Source organism: Mytilus edulis, chromosome 4, assembly GCF_963676685.1.
Source record: "Mytilus edulis chromosome 4, xbMytEdul2.2, whole genome shotgun sequence".
Classification (NCBI taxonomy): domain Eukaryota; kingdom Metazoa; phylum Mollusca; class Bivalvia; order Mytilida; family Mytilidae; genus Mytilus; species Mytilus edulis.
The window spans coordinates 36,717,101-36,733,539 of record NC_092347.1 but is presented as its reverse complement, the minus strand read 5'-3'; the positions used below and the strand labels follow the sequence as shown (position 1 = coordinate 36,733,539).

The 16,439-nt window shown below is 30.7% G+C and overlaps 1 protein-coding gene across 2 annotated transcripts in view; it reads right to left on the bottom strand.

Annotated features, from left to right (window-relative positions):
• Window positions 1–621: 621 nt before the first annotated feature.
• The window catches only part of LOC139519622 (spatacsin-like), a 64,879-nt gene continuing 49,061 nt past the window's right edge, over window positions 622–16,439 (bottom strand). For both annotated transcript variants that reach the window (XM_071311816.1, XM_071311817.1), the window contains 8 exons: window positions 8,698–8,841; window positions 7,924–8,066; window positions 6,826–6,933; window positions 6,295–6,463; window positions 5,568–5,644; window positions 4,953–5,102; window positions 4,180–4,331; window positions 622–1,823 (listed from right to left, as the gene is read on the bottom strand). In XM_071311816.1, the coding sequence (XP_071167917.1) occupies window positions 1,637–1,823; window positions 4,180–4,331; window positions 4,953–5,102; window positions 5,568–5,644; window positions 6,295–6,463; window positions 6,826–6,933; window positions 7,924–8,066; window positions 8,698–8,841 (1,130 nt within the window). In that variant the 3' untranslated portion in view covers window positions 622–1,636. The remainder of the gene's footprint in view (window positions 1,824–4,179; window positions 4,332–4,952; window positions 5,103–5,567; window positions 5,645–6,294; window positions 6,464–6,825; window positions 6,934–7,923; window positions 8,067–8,697; window positions 8,842–16,439) is intronic.

Genomic DNA, 16,439 nt, shown 5'->3' with positions numbered 1-16,439 from the left:
GTCTTGCATGTGATTATTTTTTATATTTATGTATTGAAAACAGGAGTTCTGACTACTGAGCTTGTGACACCCATGTAAATAAATTACCCCCTAGCAGTGGCATCAACACAAGGGTTGCTACAATGGTTAAAAGATACCAGGCTTATAATTTTGTACCCTAAACATATGTTTCAAGTACACAAAACTAGTCAGTGGAGATTAAATCAAGAGCTGGAATTAAAAAAAATACAAAAGTATGCATAGTTTGATCTATACCTAGGTGTTATCAAATGTTAAACAGTTATTTCAGGTAAAATATGTTAGTTTCAACATCCAAATGACAGCACACCTGTCATTTCTGCAGAGGAATGTCCAGATATAAATAAATTGTTATTCGTATAATATAAATGTTTAGGAACCAGAAAACAGCTTTTATAAAACCAGCTCAATTTGGTACATCCATCTCTGATTCAAGTACCAAATAGTGTTAAGAGAATTATAAGTATCCTTTCATCACCAATAAAGGTTATATTGATGAAAATGCATCATGAAAGATACACAACGAATTACCGATTACAAAACAAACATTTCTCTTTGTACATGAATTATCTGTGTAATGATAACATGTAATAACAAAATGAATTATTTCAATGTTTTTTATTCCTAAAGATAACAAAGATGATTAGTATGGCACAAATCAAATTCTCACAACCAAGAAAGTATGGATTAATATATATATATATTGGTCCTCTTCTTTTGAATTCATATATATTCAAGAAACTCTCTCACTTTTGTTTGCATTTAAATAATAATAACTATAAATTATCCTAAAGTCTATAATCTAATTTAAATATACTAAAGGCAGAGGTGAACTGTATTTTAATTATGCTTATTCCAGAATTGATTACATTTATCTTTTTGGAATAAGATTTGTGGTGATTATTAAGAATGACAGCCTAAACAATTTAAGGAAATGATCAATGTATGGCAGCCTAAAAAATAGCATTCCTGCCCATTCAACCCTCAACCAAATACATTTATTTCCGAAACAGCTATGAAGCAAGAACATAATACACAAAATATAAAGACATCTAGGTCTGTATAATAGTCCATACTTTCTTGGGCAAGACATACTAACACCAAAATAACCCTTTTCACAAACTTCTGAACATCAAATATCTTGTTTACTTTGAAAATAGGTCATGGAGTTTCAGATAACTACACTTCTCATAAGACAGGTTGAAAATTCATTGATTGCAATATTTGTATGAAAGATTTCATGACATCACAATAATTATTTAAGGAATCTATTGTTATACAATTACAATAACAAATATAGGCAAAAACCTGAATTTACAGTATACAGAAAAGTATTAAGTTTAACTTCCTGTCATGTTCTCCAATCAGGTTACAGCACTTTCTTCAATGTTATCATTTACATGATATCAGGGCGTATATACAAAATTTAGCCCTGGTATCTATGATGAGTATATTTAAAATATTTAATGATGAACGCATCAATAAAGACACCTGAAAGCTTTGACAGTTGCGTTTGTTGTTTTGTTTGTACTCATAAGATATGTTCATCTAATTATTTTACTTACTCATTTAAATAATTTTAATTATTGAAACATGTTTATCATTACTTTAGGGTGCTTTATGTTTTGTTGGCTATAATGTCTTTGATATAAGCACCTGAATCACCATTCTCTAAAGATGTAACAATGTCCTTTAGGCTGAATTCTACTGCTAAACTGTACTGAAGTTTAATGTCTTTACAAAATGTCAATAACTTCTTAAGATTATTCAAGGATGAATTAGTCTTGTTTGGTGTATGTTGATATCTAAAAAAGAAAGCATCATTGATTATATCGATAGCAGGTCATAATGTTATGTTTTTCCTATAAAGACACTTTTGATGTTTTTAGATACATGTTCTATATTTGTAATCATTTACAGACATTTTGTCATATCAGGAAAAACCAATTGGTTATATATTAAATCTAACATGCCTGAATCCCTGCCGAGCCAGACAGCAGGGTAAATCTAGACAATTATCTGCAAATTTGTACATTTTCCTTTTGATCCATCTGCTAAATATTTTGTTTAGATCTCAAAAAAGAACTGTATTCAGGAAAAGAATTCAGCAAGGACCTCACATTTTTCATGTCCATTGGCATCAATTTATTAATGCAATACATGCAATGTCATGCATACACAACAGAATAACTATCACACGGTTGTGTACGCCTAAACATATTCCTCAGATAAATATGGCAATAAAAGTGGTTATTATTAATTTCATTTGTACCAATTTTCATGGAATGAATGAAACATGTGTTTTTGTAGATATCTAAATTCATTGTTTTGTCAAAGTTTGCATATAAGTTTATAAAAAAAATGAACTTTGTTGAACATTTAAATTCAACATATACCGAAACCCACAAAATGTAGGAAAATTAGTATCCCACAAGTGTAATGAATCATATACCTAAACCCACAAAATGTATGTAAATTAGTATCCCACAAGTGTAATGAATCATATACCTAAACCCACAAAATGTATGTAAATTAGTATCCCACAAGTGTAATGAATCATATACCTTAACCCACAAAATGTATGAAAATTAGTATCCCACAAGTGTAATGAATCATATATCTAAACTAACAAAATGTATGTAAATTAGTATCCCACATGTGTAATAAAACATATACCTAAACCCACAAAATGTATGAAAATTAGTATCCCACAAGTGTAATGAATCATATACCCCTAACTTAACCCACAAAATGTATGAAAATTAGTATCCCACAAGTGTAATGAATCATATACCTTAACCCACAAAATGTATGAAAATTAGTATCCCACAAGTGTAATGAATCATATACCTTAACCCACAAAATGTATGAGAATTAGTATCCCACAAGTGTAATGAATCCTATACCTAAACCCACAAAATGTATGAAAATTAGTATCCCACATGTGTAATAAATCATATACCCCTAACTTAACCCACAAAATGTATGAGAATTAGTATCCCACAAGTGTAATGAATCCTATACCTAAACCCACAAAATGTATGAAAATTAGTATCCCACAAGTGTAATGAATCATATACCCCTAACTTAACCCACAAAATGTATGAGAATTAGTATCCCACAAGTGTAATGAATCCTATACCTAAACCCACAAAATGTATGAAAATTAGTATCCCACAAGTGTAATGAATCATATACCTAAACCCACAAAATGTATGTAAATTAGTATCCCACAAGTGTAATGAATCATATACCTAAACCCACAAAATGTATGTAAATTAGTATCCCACAAGTGTAATGAATCATATACCTTAACCCACAAAATGTATGAAAATTAGTATCCCACAAGTGTAATGAATCATATATCTAAACTAACAAAATGTATGTAAATTAGTATCCCACATGTGTAATAAAACATATACCTAAACCCACAAAATGTATGAAAATTAGTATCCCACAAGTGTAATGAATCATATACCCCTAACTTAACCCACAAAATGTATGAAAATTAGTATCCCACAAGTGTAATGAATCATATACCTTAACCCACAAAATGTATGAAAATTAGTATCCCACAAGTGTAATGAATCATATACCTTAACCCACAAAATGTATGAGAATTAGTATCCCACAAGTGTAATGAATCCTATACCTAAACCCACAAAATGTATGAAAATTAGTATCCCACATGTGTAATAAATCATATACCCCTAACTTAACCCACAAAATGTATGAGAATTAGTATCCCACAAGTGTAATGAATCCTATACCTAAACCCACAAAATGTATGAAAATTAGTATCCCACAAGTGTAATGAATCATATACCTTAACCCACAAAATGTATGAGAATTAGTATCCCACAAGTGTAATGAATCCTATACCTAAACCCACAAAATGTATGAAAATTAGTATCCCACAAGTGTAATGAATCATATACCTTAACCCACAAAATGTATGAGAATTAGTATCCCACAAGTGTAATGAATCCTATACCTACACCCACAAAATGTATGAAAATTAGTATCCCACAATTGTAATGAATCATATACCTAAACCCACAAAATGTATGAGAATTAGTATCCTACAATTGTAATGAATCCACAGTATGTAATCAGAAGTCACTCGTCATATAAACATGTAAGGCAAATCTTAACCCATACCTTTCAGCAGCTTCTTTAATCTGTGGGGGTGAAAGTTTAAGATGTTGTTTAAAATCTTTTAGATATCTGAAGTCTCCATTTATAATAACATTATGGCATAAGGCATCAGACCAGCAACTTCTTCTTCCATAACTCTGACTTAGTATCAATGCCTGAAATAGCATACAGAACAATAACAAATAGTCAAAGATGACTCGTTCATAATACAGACTCAGTTAAAAGTATGCTTGTATGTGTCAATTTTCTTAAAAATCTTTTACCAAATCATAGGTTATATCATTAAAATAAATTGTTCAGATGGCAATATATCTTATCTACATACTAGAGGAAATCTGCAGTAAATGAGCATTAAATTATGACAGTAAATATTTTGTTCTTCAATTTACAGTTGTGTCATGATCGTCAGTTTGAGAAAAATCCACTAAAACAGGTGTTAGAGGCTGTTCTTTACCTTCAGTGTGGATCTCGGCTGATAATTTTGCTCTTTGTTGAAGGCATAACATTGATGGATAGATATATACCCCATATCCTTTCTTTTCTATTAAATTGCAATTTTAAAAGTGAAAATGCTAATAATTTTCAGGTTAAAGAATATTATTTATATTTCTTGTAAGCTCAATTTTATTAACTAAGAAGGTACAAGTAAAATCATGCATAGCTTAAAAATTTTACATTCTCCTCCAACTAATGAAATCAATCCATACAATAATTTGGTTTCTATGATTCTAGTTGTAAGACTGTAATCATAAATAATTATAAAAAAAAAAAAATACCTCTAAGAATTTAGGATGTTGACAAATAACATCATCTGCTTCTTCATCACTCAAATGAAGTAACTGGTTTCCTGCTGGAAGATAATGTAGTTGTAAGGCTACCAGTCTTGCTTGTCTAACACATTTCTGAGCATGGCGAACGCATTTCTCCTGAGAATAATAGATGGGTACATACTTTCATGAACATAGAACTTTTTTTAATTCAATAAATATATGAAATCTGAAAATTAAGAAACTTTTTATACAAATAGATCTTTTAAAGAAATTGAATAAAGATATGACAAGAGACTAACACTCAAAAGTGATTGACTTGAGACAGCCATATAAAGAAAGAATAAAAGGTTGATTAGTGTGTAAGTAAGATCTTTTATTAACACTTAGTCTTTTCAACCGACCAGGTATTTTACTTGGTGCAACTTCTGGGAATTTCCAATTTTAAAGCTCTTTAAACTTTGTATTTAATTTGGCCTTCAAATTGTTTTGATTTAAGCCATACTGATGAGTCTTATGTAAAAAATGCACCTATATCCTTGCATCTCTAATGAGTTTTCTATCATAGGTATGAATTGTTCATAGTAAATACATCTATTCTTCAGGTAAATCTCAGTAGCCTACCTTAAAATAACTTTCAGCAGCGTCTGTGAAATATTGTATAATGTTCTGTAATGTTGTTTGTACATCAGGGGTATTCTCTGTCAAAAAAAAAACTTACAAGTTAGAGACAAATTTAACTAAAAAAATTGTACATAAAGATAAATTGTTTCACCTTTTCAGTTTAAAAGCTTTTGGAAAAATATGCAGCTTATTCAACAAAATTTAAAAAAACCACTGATTCTTTAAACACATAAATATCATCTCAATAATAACAAATGAATGCAAAAATAATAATTATGACAATGCTGGAAAGAGGTCTTCATAAAAAAAAATCTCAAGAAAAAGTGAGGTATCATCTAAGATATTGTGTGTATTGTACGTATTGCTGTGTATATGTTTTTTTCTACATTGGTTAGAGGTACAGGGGAGGGTTGAGATTTCACAAAACATGTTTGACACAACTGCATTTTTGCGCCTGTCCCAAGTCAGGAGCCTCTGGCATTTGTTAGTCTTGTATGATTTTTACTTTTAGTTTATTTATATGTTTTTGAGTTAAGTATGATGTCCATTTTCACTGAACAAGTACACATTTTTTTAGGGGTCAGAGGAAGGCAGGATTTTCTTGCTGTGTTGAAGACTATTGGTGGCCTTTGGCTGTTTTCTGCTCTTTGGTCAGGTTGTTGTCTCTTTGACACATTCCCCATTTCCAATCTCAATTTTATTAGATATTCTTATCTCTATAATATACCTAACGTTTTGCCCTTTAGTCCATCTAGTGTACTGTTTGCCCTTGTTTCTAAAGTCTGAGCAATTTGTCTATGTAACATAAAGTTATGAGCCACCATATCATATGTTTCTTTGTCCTTTGGATGGTAACGTTTAAGATAATCCAACATAGCAAGCTTTAAACTGTCCTCCTGTCAACAAAATAATTTCTTAGAGAATTTGATAAAAGTTAGTTCAAAGCCAATAGCAATTAATAAAAAAAAGCAAGTATCTAAGAATAAAATATCAATCATTATACATCCAATGGATTTAGTGTAAATATGTCACTAACAGTCTGAAAAAAACGTGACATACCACTGCCAAAATATAGGTAGCAACATATTGTATAATAATATTCAAGTTTTTTTTTTTAATTTATTTATATAAAATCAATATCCATACAGATAAAAACAATATTCAAAGATCTAATTACAGTGTCGTGTATGAAAATAATGAACTAATCACTCTCTAATAAGGAGAAAAACCGCCAAAGATATAAAATCATAAAACCTACCCTGTCTATTCCTTTCTTCAATAATAGCTCAAACCGCTCATTCTGTTTTATGCTATCAAATATGTAGGTCATTTCACCAAATCTGCCAATACCTGTCAGTAATTGTACCTGAAAAAAATTAAAAAAGCATAATGAGCTATCAGTTCCAAAAAAAACATATATATAAAGCAATATTGGAAGATTTGCTATGAGACAGTCATAAAGCTTACAAATTAAAGCCTTTCTTTTTAACTCAGCTCTGTAAAGCATTACAAGCAAAGATTAACAAGAAAGAATTATTTGTGTTCATCTTGTGGGCAAAAACTTGTGTAATTGGCAATCATACAACATTTATGAATTTTCATATTCAAATAGAGAAGTCATGATCTTGTAATCTAGTATGTATGAAAATCTAAAACAGATGATCTGTGCATATGAGATTCACTCCATTTTGCAATTGAGAAATGTTTTTGTTGAGGTAATCACAACACATCTCATATTTTTTTAAGTTCATACACATGCTGAAATTCCACAAACAACTAATCTAAACAAATGATATATTTAAATATTATCCTTACTGTGCTTTGAAATAGAAAGAAGAAAACAGATATCCTGTTCTCTATAGAAATATATTATTTTCATTTTTGTAATTGGCATGAACTGTCATCAACCTGGTCTAATTTAAATATCAGAAAAGTTTTTGTCCAATTAATGTGTTCTTCTCTATAATAAACTTACATGAAAATGAATATAACACTATATAAACCTCATGCATCCAAAGCATTTTTTTTTGAGATTTACCTTCAACATGAACACTCCAAGCATTTCACCAAGGATGTATAAGAACTGACACAGTTGAAGAGCTATATGGCAAAAAAGGACATTAAAGTAATAGCCAATATAAAATAGAAGATGTGGTATGATTGCCAATAAGACAATTTTCCACAAGAGACCAAATGACACAAAAATTTACAACTATAAGTCATTGTATGGCCTTCAACAATGAGCATAGCCCATACTGCCTAGTAGTCAAACCCATCTAAGATAAATTTTCTCTGAAGGAATTGAAACCTTAGTTCTTGAGCTGTGATTTTTGGAATCGATCCATACATTTCTTACCATGAGAGAGAACTGCTGTGTTGACTGTAAACATGCTGTCATAGCCCTTGCTGCACGTAAAACATTAGATATACCTTCCATATTACATGCCACTGTATGACAGGAGTGGGCTAGTATTAACAAGTCTGTCTGCATGGCTAGTACTGAAAGTAAAAAAAAAATTAAAAAACTCTGCATTTTTTTACATTGTCTGACAGCTAGAATTTTTTGGTAAACTTTAACATAAGTGAAACATCAAGACATCTTTTATAAGCAGAGTACAATGATAAGAAGTAAAATCACAAAAATACTGAACTTAGAGGAAAATCAATTCGGAAAGTCCTTAATTACATGGCAAAATCAAATAACAAAATGCATCAAAAACGAATGGACAAGAACTGTCATATTCCTGACTTGGTACAGGCATTTTCAAATGTAGAAAATGGTGGATAAGTTACTACAGTAAATTCAGAAACTAATGCGATTTTGGAAAAATATAAAAAAATGCAAGATAATTTATTGTGATTTCAGGTAAATCTACATACAGATATATGCATCCGATATCAGAATGCTAGTTCTAATTATTGCGATATTCACCCAGTCGCAATTATTCACATTAATATAAATTTTGCAATAATTTCTGAATTTACAGTACATGTGAAAAAATCAGACAAGAAAAGCATGTATATTTATATAATTCAAAATTTAAAAAATAATTAAAACAAGTTTTTTTTAAATCAGACATGGTGGGTTTTCACTTATGAATTAAAACAAGATTTAAATGAGATAACTAACCTTTTGGTGACATTAAGTCTTGATCCACTGACAATGATGTAACAGCATCTAATAGTCTATCACCCAGGAGGGAGGGATCAGGACATAACTTTATAAACTGTGTAACCACACCAATGGACTCATTAAAGATTAGTTCTCTTTTATCTAAAATCAAACATGAAGTTCTCATAAAATTAAGTCTGCTTAACTAATGTTAATTATCAGTCTGTTTGAGTTGGAAGTATGATTAATTATCATGCATTATAATTGTGACATCCGTTCTTCTGCTAAAACTTTAGTTTAGTGTAATATTTCCTAACTTAAACATTGAGATATTGATACCAATTAGGACTTGAACATTTTAGTATAGCAGACAGAATTGACATTTATCACAGGAATTCATATTGATGATTCATTCCTTTGTGATTGGATTGCTTCCCTTGGTAAATGTTGTAGATACTTAGCCAGCCGAAAGCAGTTGAGCTAGAGAAGTACTTCTTTAGCTCAGTCCGTTAACATCGTGCCTTGTAACACAGAGGTCCCGGGTTTAATTCCTGGTGGAAACAAACAATTTTGTAATGAAATTCATGCTTTTCGGCTACATCTGTCAAAATTTTGGATCTTCCATGTTCTTGAACTTCATAATTTATTTGGCCTATTAACATTTTTTGAGTGTCATAAATGAGTCTTTTGTAGAGAAAATGCATGTCTGTTACACAGAATTATAAGCCTTGTATCTTTGATGAGTTTTTCCCCACTGCAACTTTTGACGGAAAGAATATATATTCAACAGATCTAATTGAAACAATGTTAATCTTTGGTTTAGAGCATCATCAAAATTGCGTAAAAATGAAACATAACAATATTATATATTTTTTCACCAATATCTCAAAAGCTTAACACAACAGATTTTCTATAAGATCAAATTAATGACAGTAAAATAAATATTTTATAAGTATCATCTCCTATGTTTTCAAAATTTGCATTTTTCAACACACATTCACATTTTGAGATGTTTCAGCCATAAGGATTTTATCATTTATAGAAGGGTGTAGGAGAGGGTGTCATCTTAAATTGCTGGGGAAAAACAACACTTAATCCTCAATTGCTGAAAGATCAAAATTACTTTACCACAAAATTAATCATAAGTAGCTTAGACCCAGTTAGTGTAAATCTTGAGTTCCTACAAAGATAAAGGACGACTCATGATGTCCTGAAAATATCCATTGTCCCTCTTAATGAGTTTTACGATTTACACTTTAAGATACATATTTAAGGTGTTTTTTTCTATTGGGTTGCTGTCACATTTACATATATTCAGCCTCTCTTTAAATTTGTTTTCTTCATCACTTGCATTTACATGATATAATTTTTGTTTGTTAAATCCCTCAGTAATATTCTAATCAAAATTAATCTTTTCTCAAGTCTACAGAGACTGGACATTGCTATAGCAAGTTCAACACTGTTTCAATGTTTTGATCAATGCGAAAAATGCAACAGTAACAGATTCGCTATAATAAAATTCAGTAATGATTTTTCAATTGCATTAATAAGGTTATGCATTTTTGCCAGTGGTCAAGGTTACATATGATAATATAAAATCATGTATGCATATATTTCTGAATTTACAGTAAATATAGTTTGTTAACCATTCTGTGTACAATTTGACACAGTTTAATTTTTTTTTATCAAAAACGATCTGCTCACATTTTCAAGTACACATTTTTATACTTCTGGCTCTATCTAATTCAATTTTAAATTGTCTGACTCTCTTTAAGATTATTTATCTTATTTCCTTTATTATAATTGCCAATTTATTTTATTATAATGGACAATTCTAAATTACATTTATCAAAATTCACATCATGTTTGGTATTAAAACTATTCTAGGTCAGCATCACAACAACTCTTTCAAAGGAACATGATGAATTTCTTTACGATAAAATAAGGATTTGAAGTCAACAGAAAACAAGATATAGTTTTTCAATATCTCTCCAAAAAAGATTTAATGCTTACTTCCATTATAATTGAACAATTTATCTATCAGACATTTAATTTTCTGGACATTATATTTTTACTGTTTCACACAAAAATATGAGCTATAATAGTCATTTGGATAAGGAGGTGACAAACTTGTGCCACAAATAATCGAGATATCAAGTTAATGAATCTGAGATGTCCATTTTATTACAAACATAATAGAAAAATGATGAATTGATGAGCATGCATTTAACAAATGCAGACATCTCAATAAAAGTGCCAAATTCCATTAGGACTTTAATTGATAGTGCCGACAATAAAGGCCGATAGCAATAAATTGTGAATCCATTTTTGAATACTGAATATCAATATTCAAGATAATACAAAGATGTTGTGACCCATTTCATTATACTGATAAATATTTCTTCAGAACCGTAATAAAACTTGCCAGTTAAGATGATGCAAGATTCTCGTAAGATTTGAATAGGTGTTACAAATTTTTCTACGAAATTATTACGAGCAATTTCTGTTATGTAAATGGAAGACCATTAAATCGGAGACGTGTTGAGAACTCTCCGAGGGACGAAATATTCTGATATCAATGAAATGGTACTTCATCAAAATAAATAATCAAAACACATTCGATGACACAATTTTCAAACGAAAATTACTTTCACACTATTGTCATGAGCGAATAAAAGCCAAAGCACATTAGAACTGAACATTATATATTGATGGATATTACATGTTCAGGAGATAAGACAACATAAATCTATTGTTTAGATCCTCATCAAAATCGTTTAAAACATAAAACCAAATCTACATTCTAGATGTTTGGTTATTAAACTGTTGTCACCTAACAAACGTCTGCACTTGGCAAACTTGATCAAATCATGTAAATTAGTTGACGTCTTAAATGTGGAGGAGGAAATTATCATTTAAAGGAGTAACTAGTTTTTCAAGTACAAAAACAATATTTTTGAAATTTGCATGCAAGTTTTATATCATATATGTATAATTATAAAATCTTCATTTTTTTCAAAAGTTATACATGTATCACATGGTAAATTTTATATATTGTCACAAATCTGAAATAATCATAAAACTATGTATAATTTCGAAATTTCAGCACTAAAAATTACATGGAAATATTTAAGACAATACTAATTCTAGTGCAACCAAAATCAGGCGCTATCTTTTTTGAAGACCTCTTTTGTTTATGAACAGAGTTTAATTACTATAATTGCAATTATTATAATGATTAAGATCTATTAATTAAGCAGAAAAATGTTTCTGAATTCGAATGAAACAAAAAAGGATGAGACTAGGCTGATAAAACTTTTCACAATACTAAAGTATAAATTTTGTTCTTGAAATATAAAATTAAGTATTTTGATCTCTGACTGTGGGTGCCATAATCTCTTTTTGTTGATGTGGTACTGCTGATCATTTTTTCTATTAAAAACACCCCCAAAAAAAAAAATAAAAAAAAAATTCATTTATAGGCAATCACTCCTATAAAGAGTGTAAAATTTTCTTATTTGTGGATCTTGTCTTGCTGAACATTTTTGTAATTTAAAGTGTCTATCTTTTATAGTTTTTAGGATAACAAGCAACAAGAATGTGTCCAAAATACATGGATGCCCCACTTGAATTATCATTTTCCATGTTCACTGTACCGTGAAATTGGGTAAAAAATCTAATTTGGCCTTAAAAGTAAAAAGATCAACTAATAAGGAACATGTGTACTAAGTTTCAAGTTGATTGGACTTTAACTTCATCAAAAACTACCTTGACCTAAAACTTTAACCTGAAACTCACACTTTTAATTTCTATGTTCAGTGGACCATGAAAATGGGGTCAAAAGTCTAATTTAGTTTAAAAATATGAAAGATCATATCATAAGGATCATGTGTACTAAGTTTCAAGTTGATTGGACTTCAGCTTCATCAAAAACTACCTTGACCAAAAACTTTAACCTGAAGTGGGACGAACGGACGGAAAGACGGACGGACGAACGGAAGGACGCACAGACCAGAAAACATAATGCCCCTCTACTATCGTAGGTGGGGCATAAAAATGTAAAATATTGGTGAAAATTGTCATTATGAAGTAAGATTGATCGATTGGTGTTTAACACTACTTTCAGATCTAGAACTAAGGCTATTTCTTGGTGGTCAGTTTTTATTGGTGGAGAACCCAGAGTGCCTAGAGAAAAGCACAACCTTTGGTAGGAAAACTGAAAATCCTCATCAATTAAGATATGAGTCAACTGCACCTGGTCCGAGTACACAGTTATCGTCCCTTGATTTTCGTTGTCCACAAATATAGTCCCTAGTGCAGACAGTGTGTTACTTGCCAATCTTTTTTATACACCTTCCAAATTTATTTCTTCATGTTTTATGCCTCAAATAGCAAGTAGGGGGATAAAATTTACACTGTAAACAAATTTGATTCGTGAATTTTAATGTAAAGAAGTGATTTGGTCCAGCTAAAAAAAGTTAAAAATAAGCATTTCGGAAGCTGTCAAAAGATTTCAAGACCCCCTGTAGATGAAATTGTCCATAGTTTGAGTTAGAGCCGATGAAGTTTTCTATAATTTTGATATAATTTGCATCAAAAATAGTACAAAATACTGCAAAAATATAATTGAGAAGGCGCAGGTGGGATTTTTTTTTATTTCAATTTATTGTCTAAAAGAAATTCACTACAAAATAACTGTTTACTTGGACCACCTGCCATGTGCAGTTTTTAAATCAACAATTTTAGTCTTGGCAGGCTAGTTATACATTTAATGTTGTTAGTCTACTTAAATCATGCTGCTATTGGCCCCTTAAAGTGCAAGAAATGACGATTTTAGCTATGTCGACATAGATCTAGACTAGCTGATCAATTTTCCTTCTTATAGTGGCTTACTTTAATAATAATCTACCCATAAAAGTTTTCTGAGTAACAAGCAGAAACCTAAAAATGGGTAAAAACCTTTATTAAAGAGCAACAACTCAAATTAGAGGTGAACTGATTTTTTGGCCAGAAGTCATATTTGTAGATATCATCTTGCTGATCATTTTTTGGTTTTTATGTTTTAATCAATTTATTATAAAATTGAGAATGAAAATGGGGAATGTGTCAAGGAGACAACAACCTGACCAAAGAGAGGAAAACAGCCGAAGGACCCCAGGGGTCTTCAATACAGCAAGACAATCCTGCACCTGGAGGCTTACTTCAGCTGGTTCATAAACAAAAATGTGTACTAGTTCACTGAAAATAGATGTCATGATAAACTCCAAAATATATAAAAGAAACTAAAATTAATCGAAGTACTGAAGTACTGAACATCAGATGACTGCAAGTTCTTGTGGATGGTCAAAAGCACATGTCACAGAAAAAGATCACATCTCTATACCTGAAACTGAGGTTAATGTACAGAGATATATTTTTTTCTGAGACAAGTTTGTGCATAGATGATGAATTAATGACAGGAAATTCAACCGCACCATAATATATATCATATTGTAGTGATAAAAATCAGTATACCTGGGACTATTATACTAATATAATAGTATACACTGGTTTGTTGTTATATATTATATTAATATAACAGTTACATGTATATATAATTTTCATCCATTTGTATATCATTCTATTCTACTATTCTAGTAATAGTGCAGTGCAAGTGCGTGGTGGACACTCTTCTGTAAAAAAAACAATTTTCTAAAAGATTGGATATGAGAAGCCATTCAAATTTTCCCGCAAAACAATTACAGAGTTACCGGTCCTTACCGGGAGTGTCTCAAAACATTCTTGAGATATTCTTTTGCAAGCTTTAACACAATTTTTCAGTACGTGTGCATAGATATTATTAATGATTTTTTACTTTTATATATATATCAAACGACATAACATTTTCATATTATTAATTTGTGTTTTAAACAAGAATGTGTCCTCAGTACACGAATGCCCCACTCGCACTATCATTTTCCATGTTCAGTGGACCGTGAAATTGGGGTAAAAACTCTAATTTGGCATTAAAATTAGAAAGATCATATCATAGGGGACGTGTGTACTAAGTTTGAAGTCGATTGGACTTAAACTTCATCAAAAACTACCTTGACCAAAAACTTTAACCTGAAGCGGGACAGACGGACGGACGGAGGGACGAACGAACGGACGGACGGACGGACGCACAGACCAGAAAACATAATGCCCCTCTACTATCGTAGGTGGGGCATAAAAAAATATTTGTAGGAGTATCCATTGAAAAAATGAAGTTAAAACATGCGATAAGGAATGTTATTTTGCACTAGATAATATCCGCGGATTTATAATTTTTATAGATCGGTTGAAAACCCAAAACTAATTTGCATAATGGAAATTTAGGCTATAGCAATACATCAGAATGACCTCAAGGTCATCTCAATGTAAAAATCGTAAAAAGACTAACAAAGACCAGAGGCTTTTGCATTATTGGGTCAGATGCAAAAATGTGGCAGGGTTAAGCATTTTGTTTGAGATGTCAAACCTCCCCTATACCTCTAGCAGGGTTAAGCATGTTGTTTGAGATGTCAAACCTCCCCTATACCTCTAGCAGCGTTAAGCTTGTTGTTTGAGATGTCAAACCTCCCCTATACCTCTAGCAGGGTTAAGCATGTTGTTTGAGATGTCAAACCTCCCCTATACCTCTAGCAAATGTAGAAAAAACAAACACAGTTATCAGATATTTAGCAAGAACACTTACAAGATGACTTATTTGGAAATCTGGTCTTGTTGGATTATTTTTTCTACATTAAGTTTCTTAAGTTAATAGAGGTTTTAAGCTGTGTAAATGAATATTTGAGAAAACATCTTTTTCGTATATACCTAACTAAACCAATGACACACAACAACTAGTCTTTTTAGTGATTCCTATATAATTTTCTTCAACAGTTTGCACCAAATATAGCTTATTAATGATCAATGTGTTAACCCCTTAATAATTGATGTGTCAACCTCTTGCACACATTCCCTACCTTAATGACCCTTTTTCAATGACCTGTTTTGCAAAATAATGCACAAAATATTGTGGTTGGAAATTCAGACATGTAAATCATCTCCCGTTCATTTCTACTTCATGGTTACTACTGCTTATAATTTCTATACATATTCATTGCAAGAAGTGAATTAAGAATTGATGTCCAAATTTAGTTTTCATACTACATCTTTTGATAATTCTTTAAAAAAAAAAAAAAACACCAATGTAAATTAAGATATGTAATATTCAGTAAATCATTTAAATTTAAAATATGTTGTCGAAAAGTTTCAATGGGAGATAATCTATGATGAGTCTTCCACCCTTTTTTATATTAAATTCTTATCTCCCTTTAAAACTTCACAAAAACCTATTTAATAAACTAAATGAATGCAGTCTTTTAGATTTGGATGTGAAGAAATCACTATAACACACACACAAAAATAATATTTGAAGAGAGATAATTCAAAACCTTAAATTGGACATTTTAGCAATTAAGAAATTAGTACCTGAAAGGTTAGGTTCATATTTCATGGTTACTACAAATGTCTTATTACATTTAATATATATATAGATATTATAAGACAGATTGTAGTACCATGAAGTGGAATTCTACTGTAATCTCACAGTTCCCAAGGGGTGCTCCGATTAACGGAGGGATCTACATATATACATACTTGCTCAAAACCTTTGACATTTTACCTTGATTCATCTTGACCATCCTCTATATTCATCAAGAAACAATTTATTGTTAAAACAAAAGAAGCCAGACTAT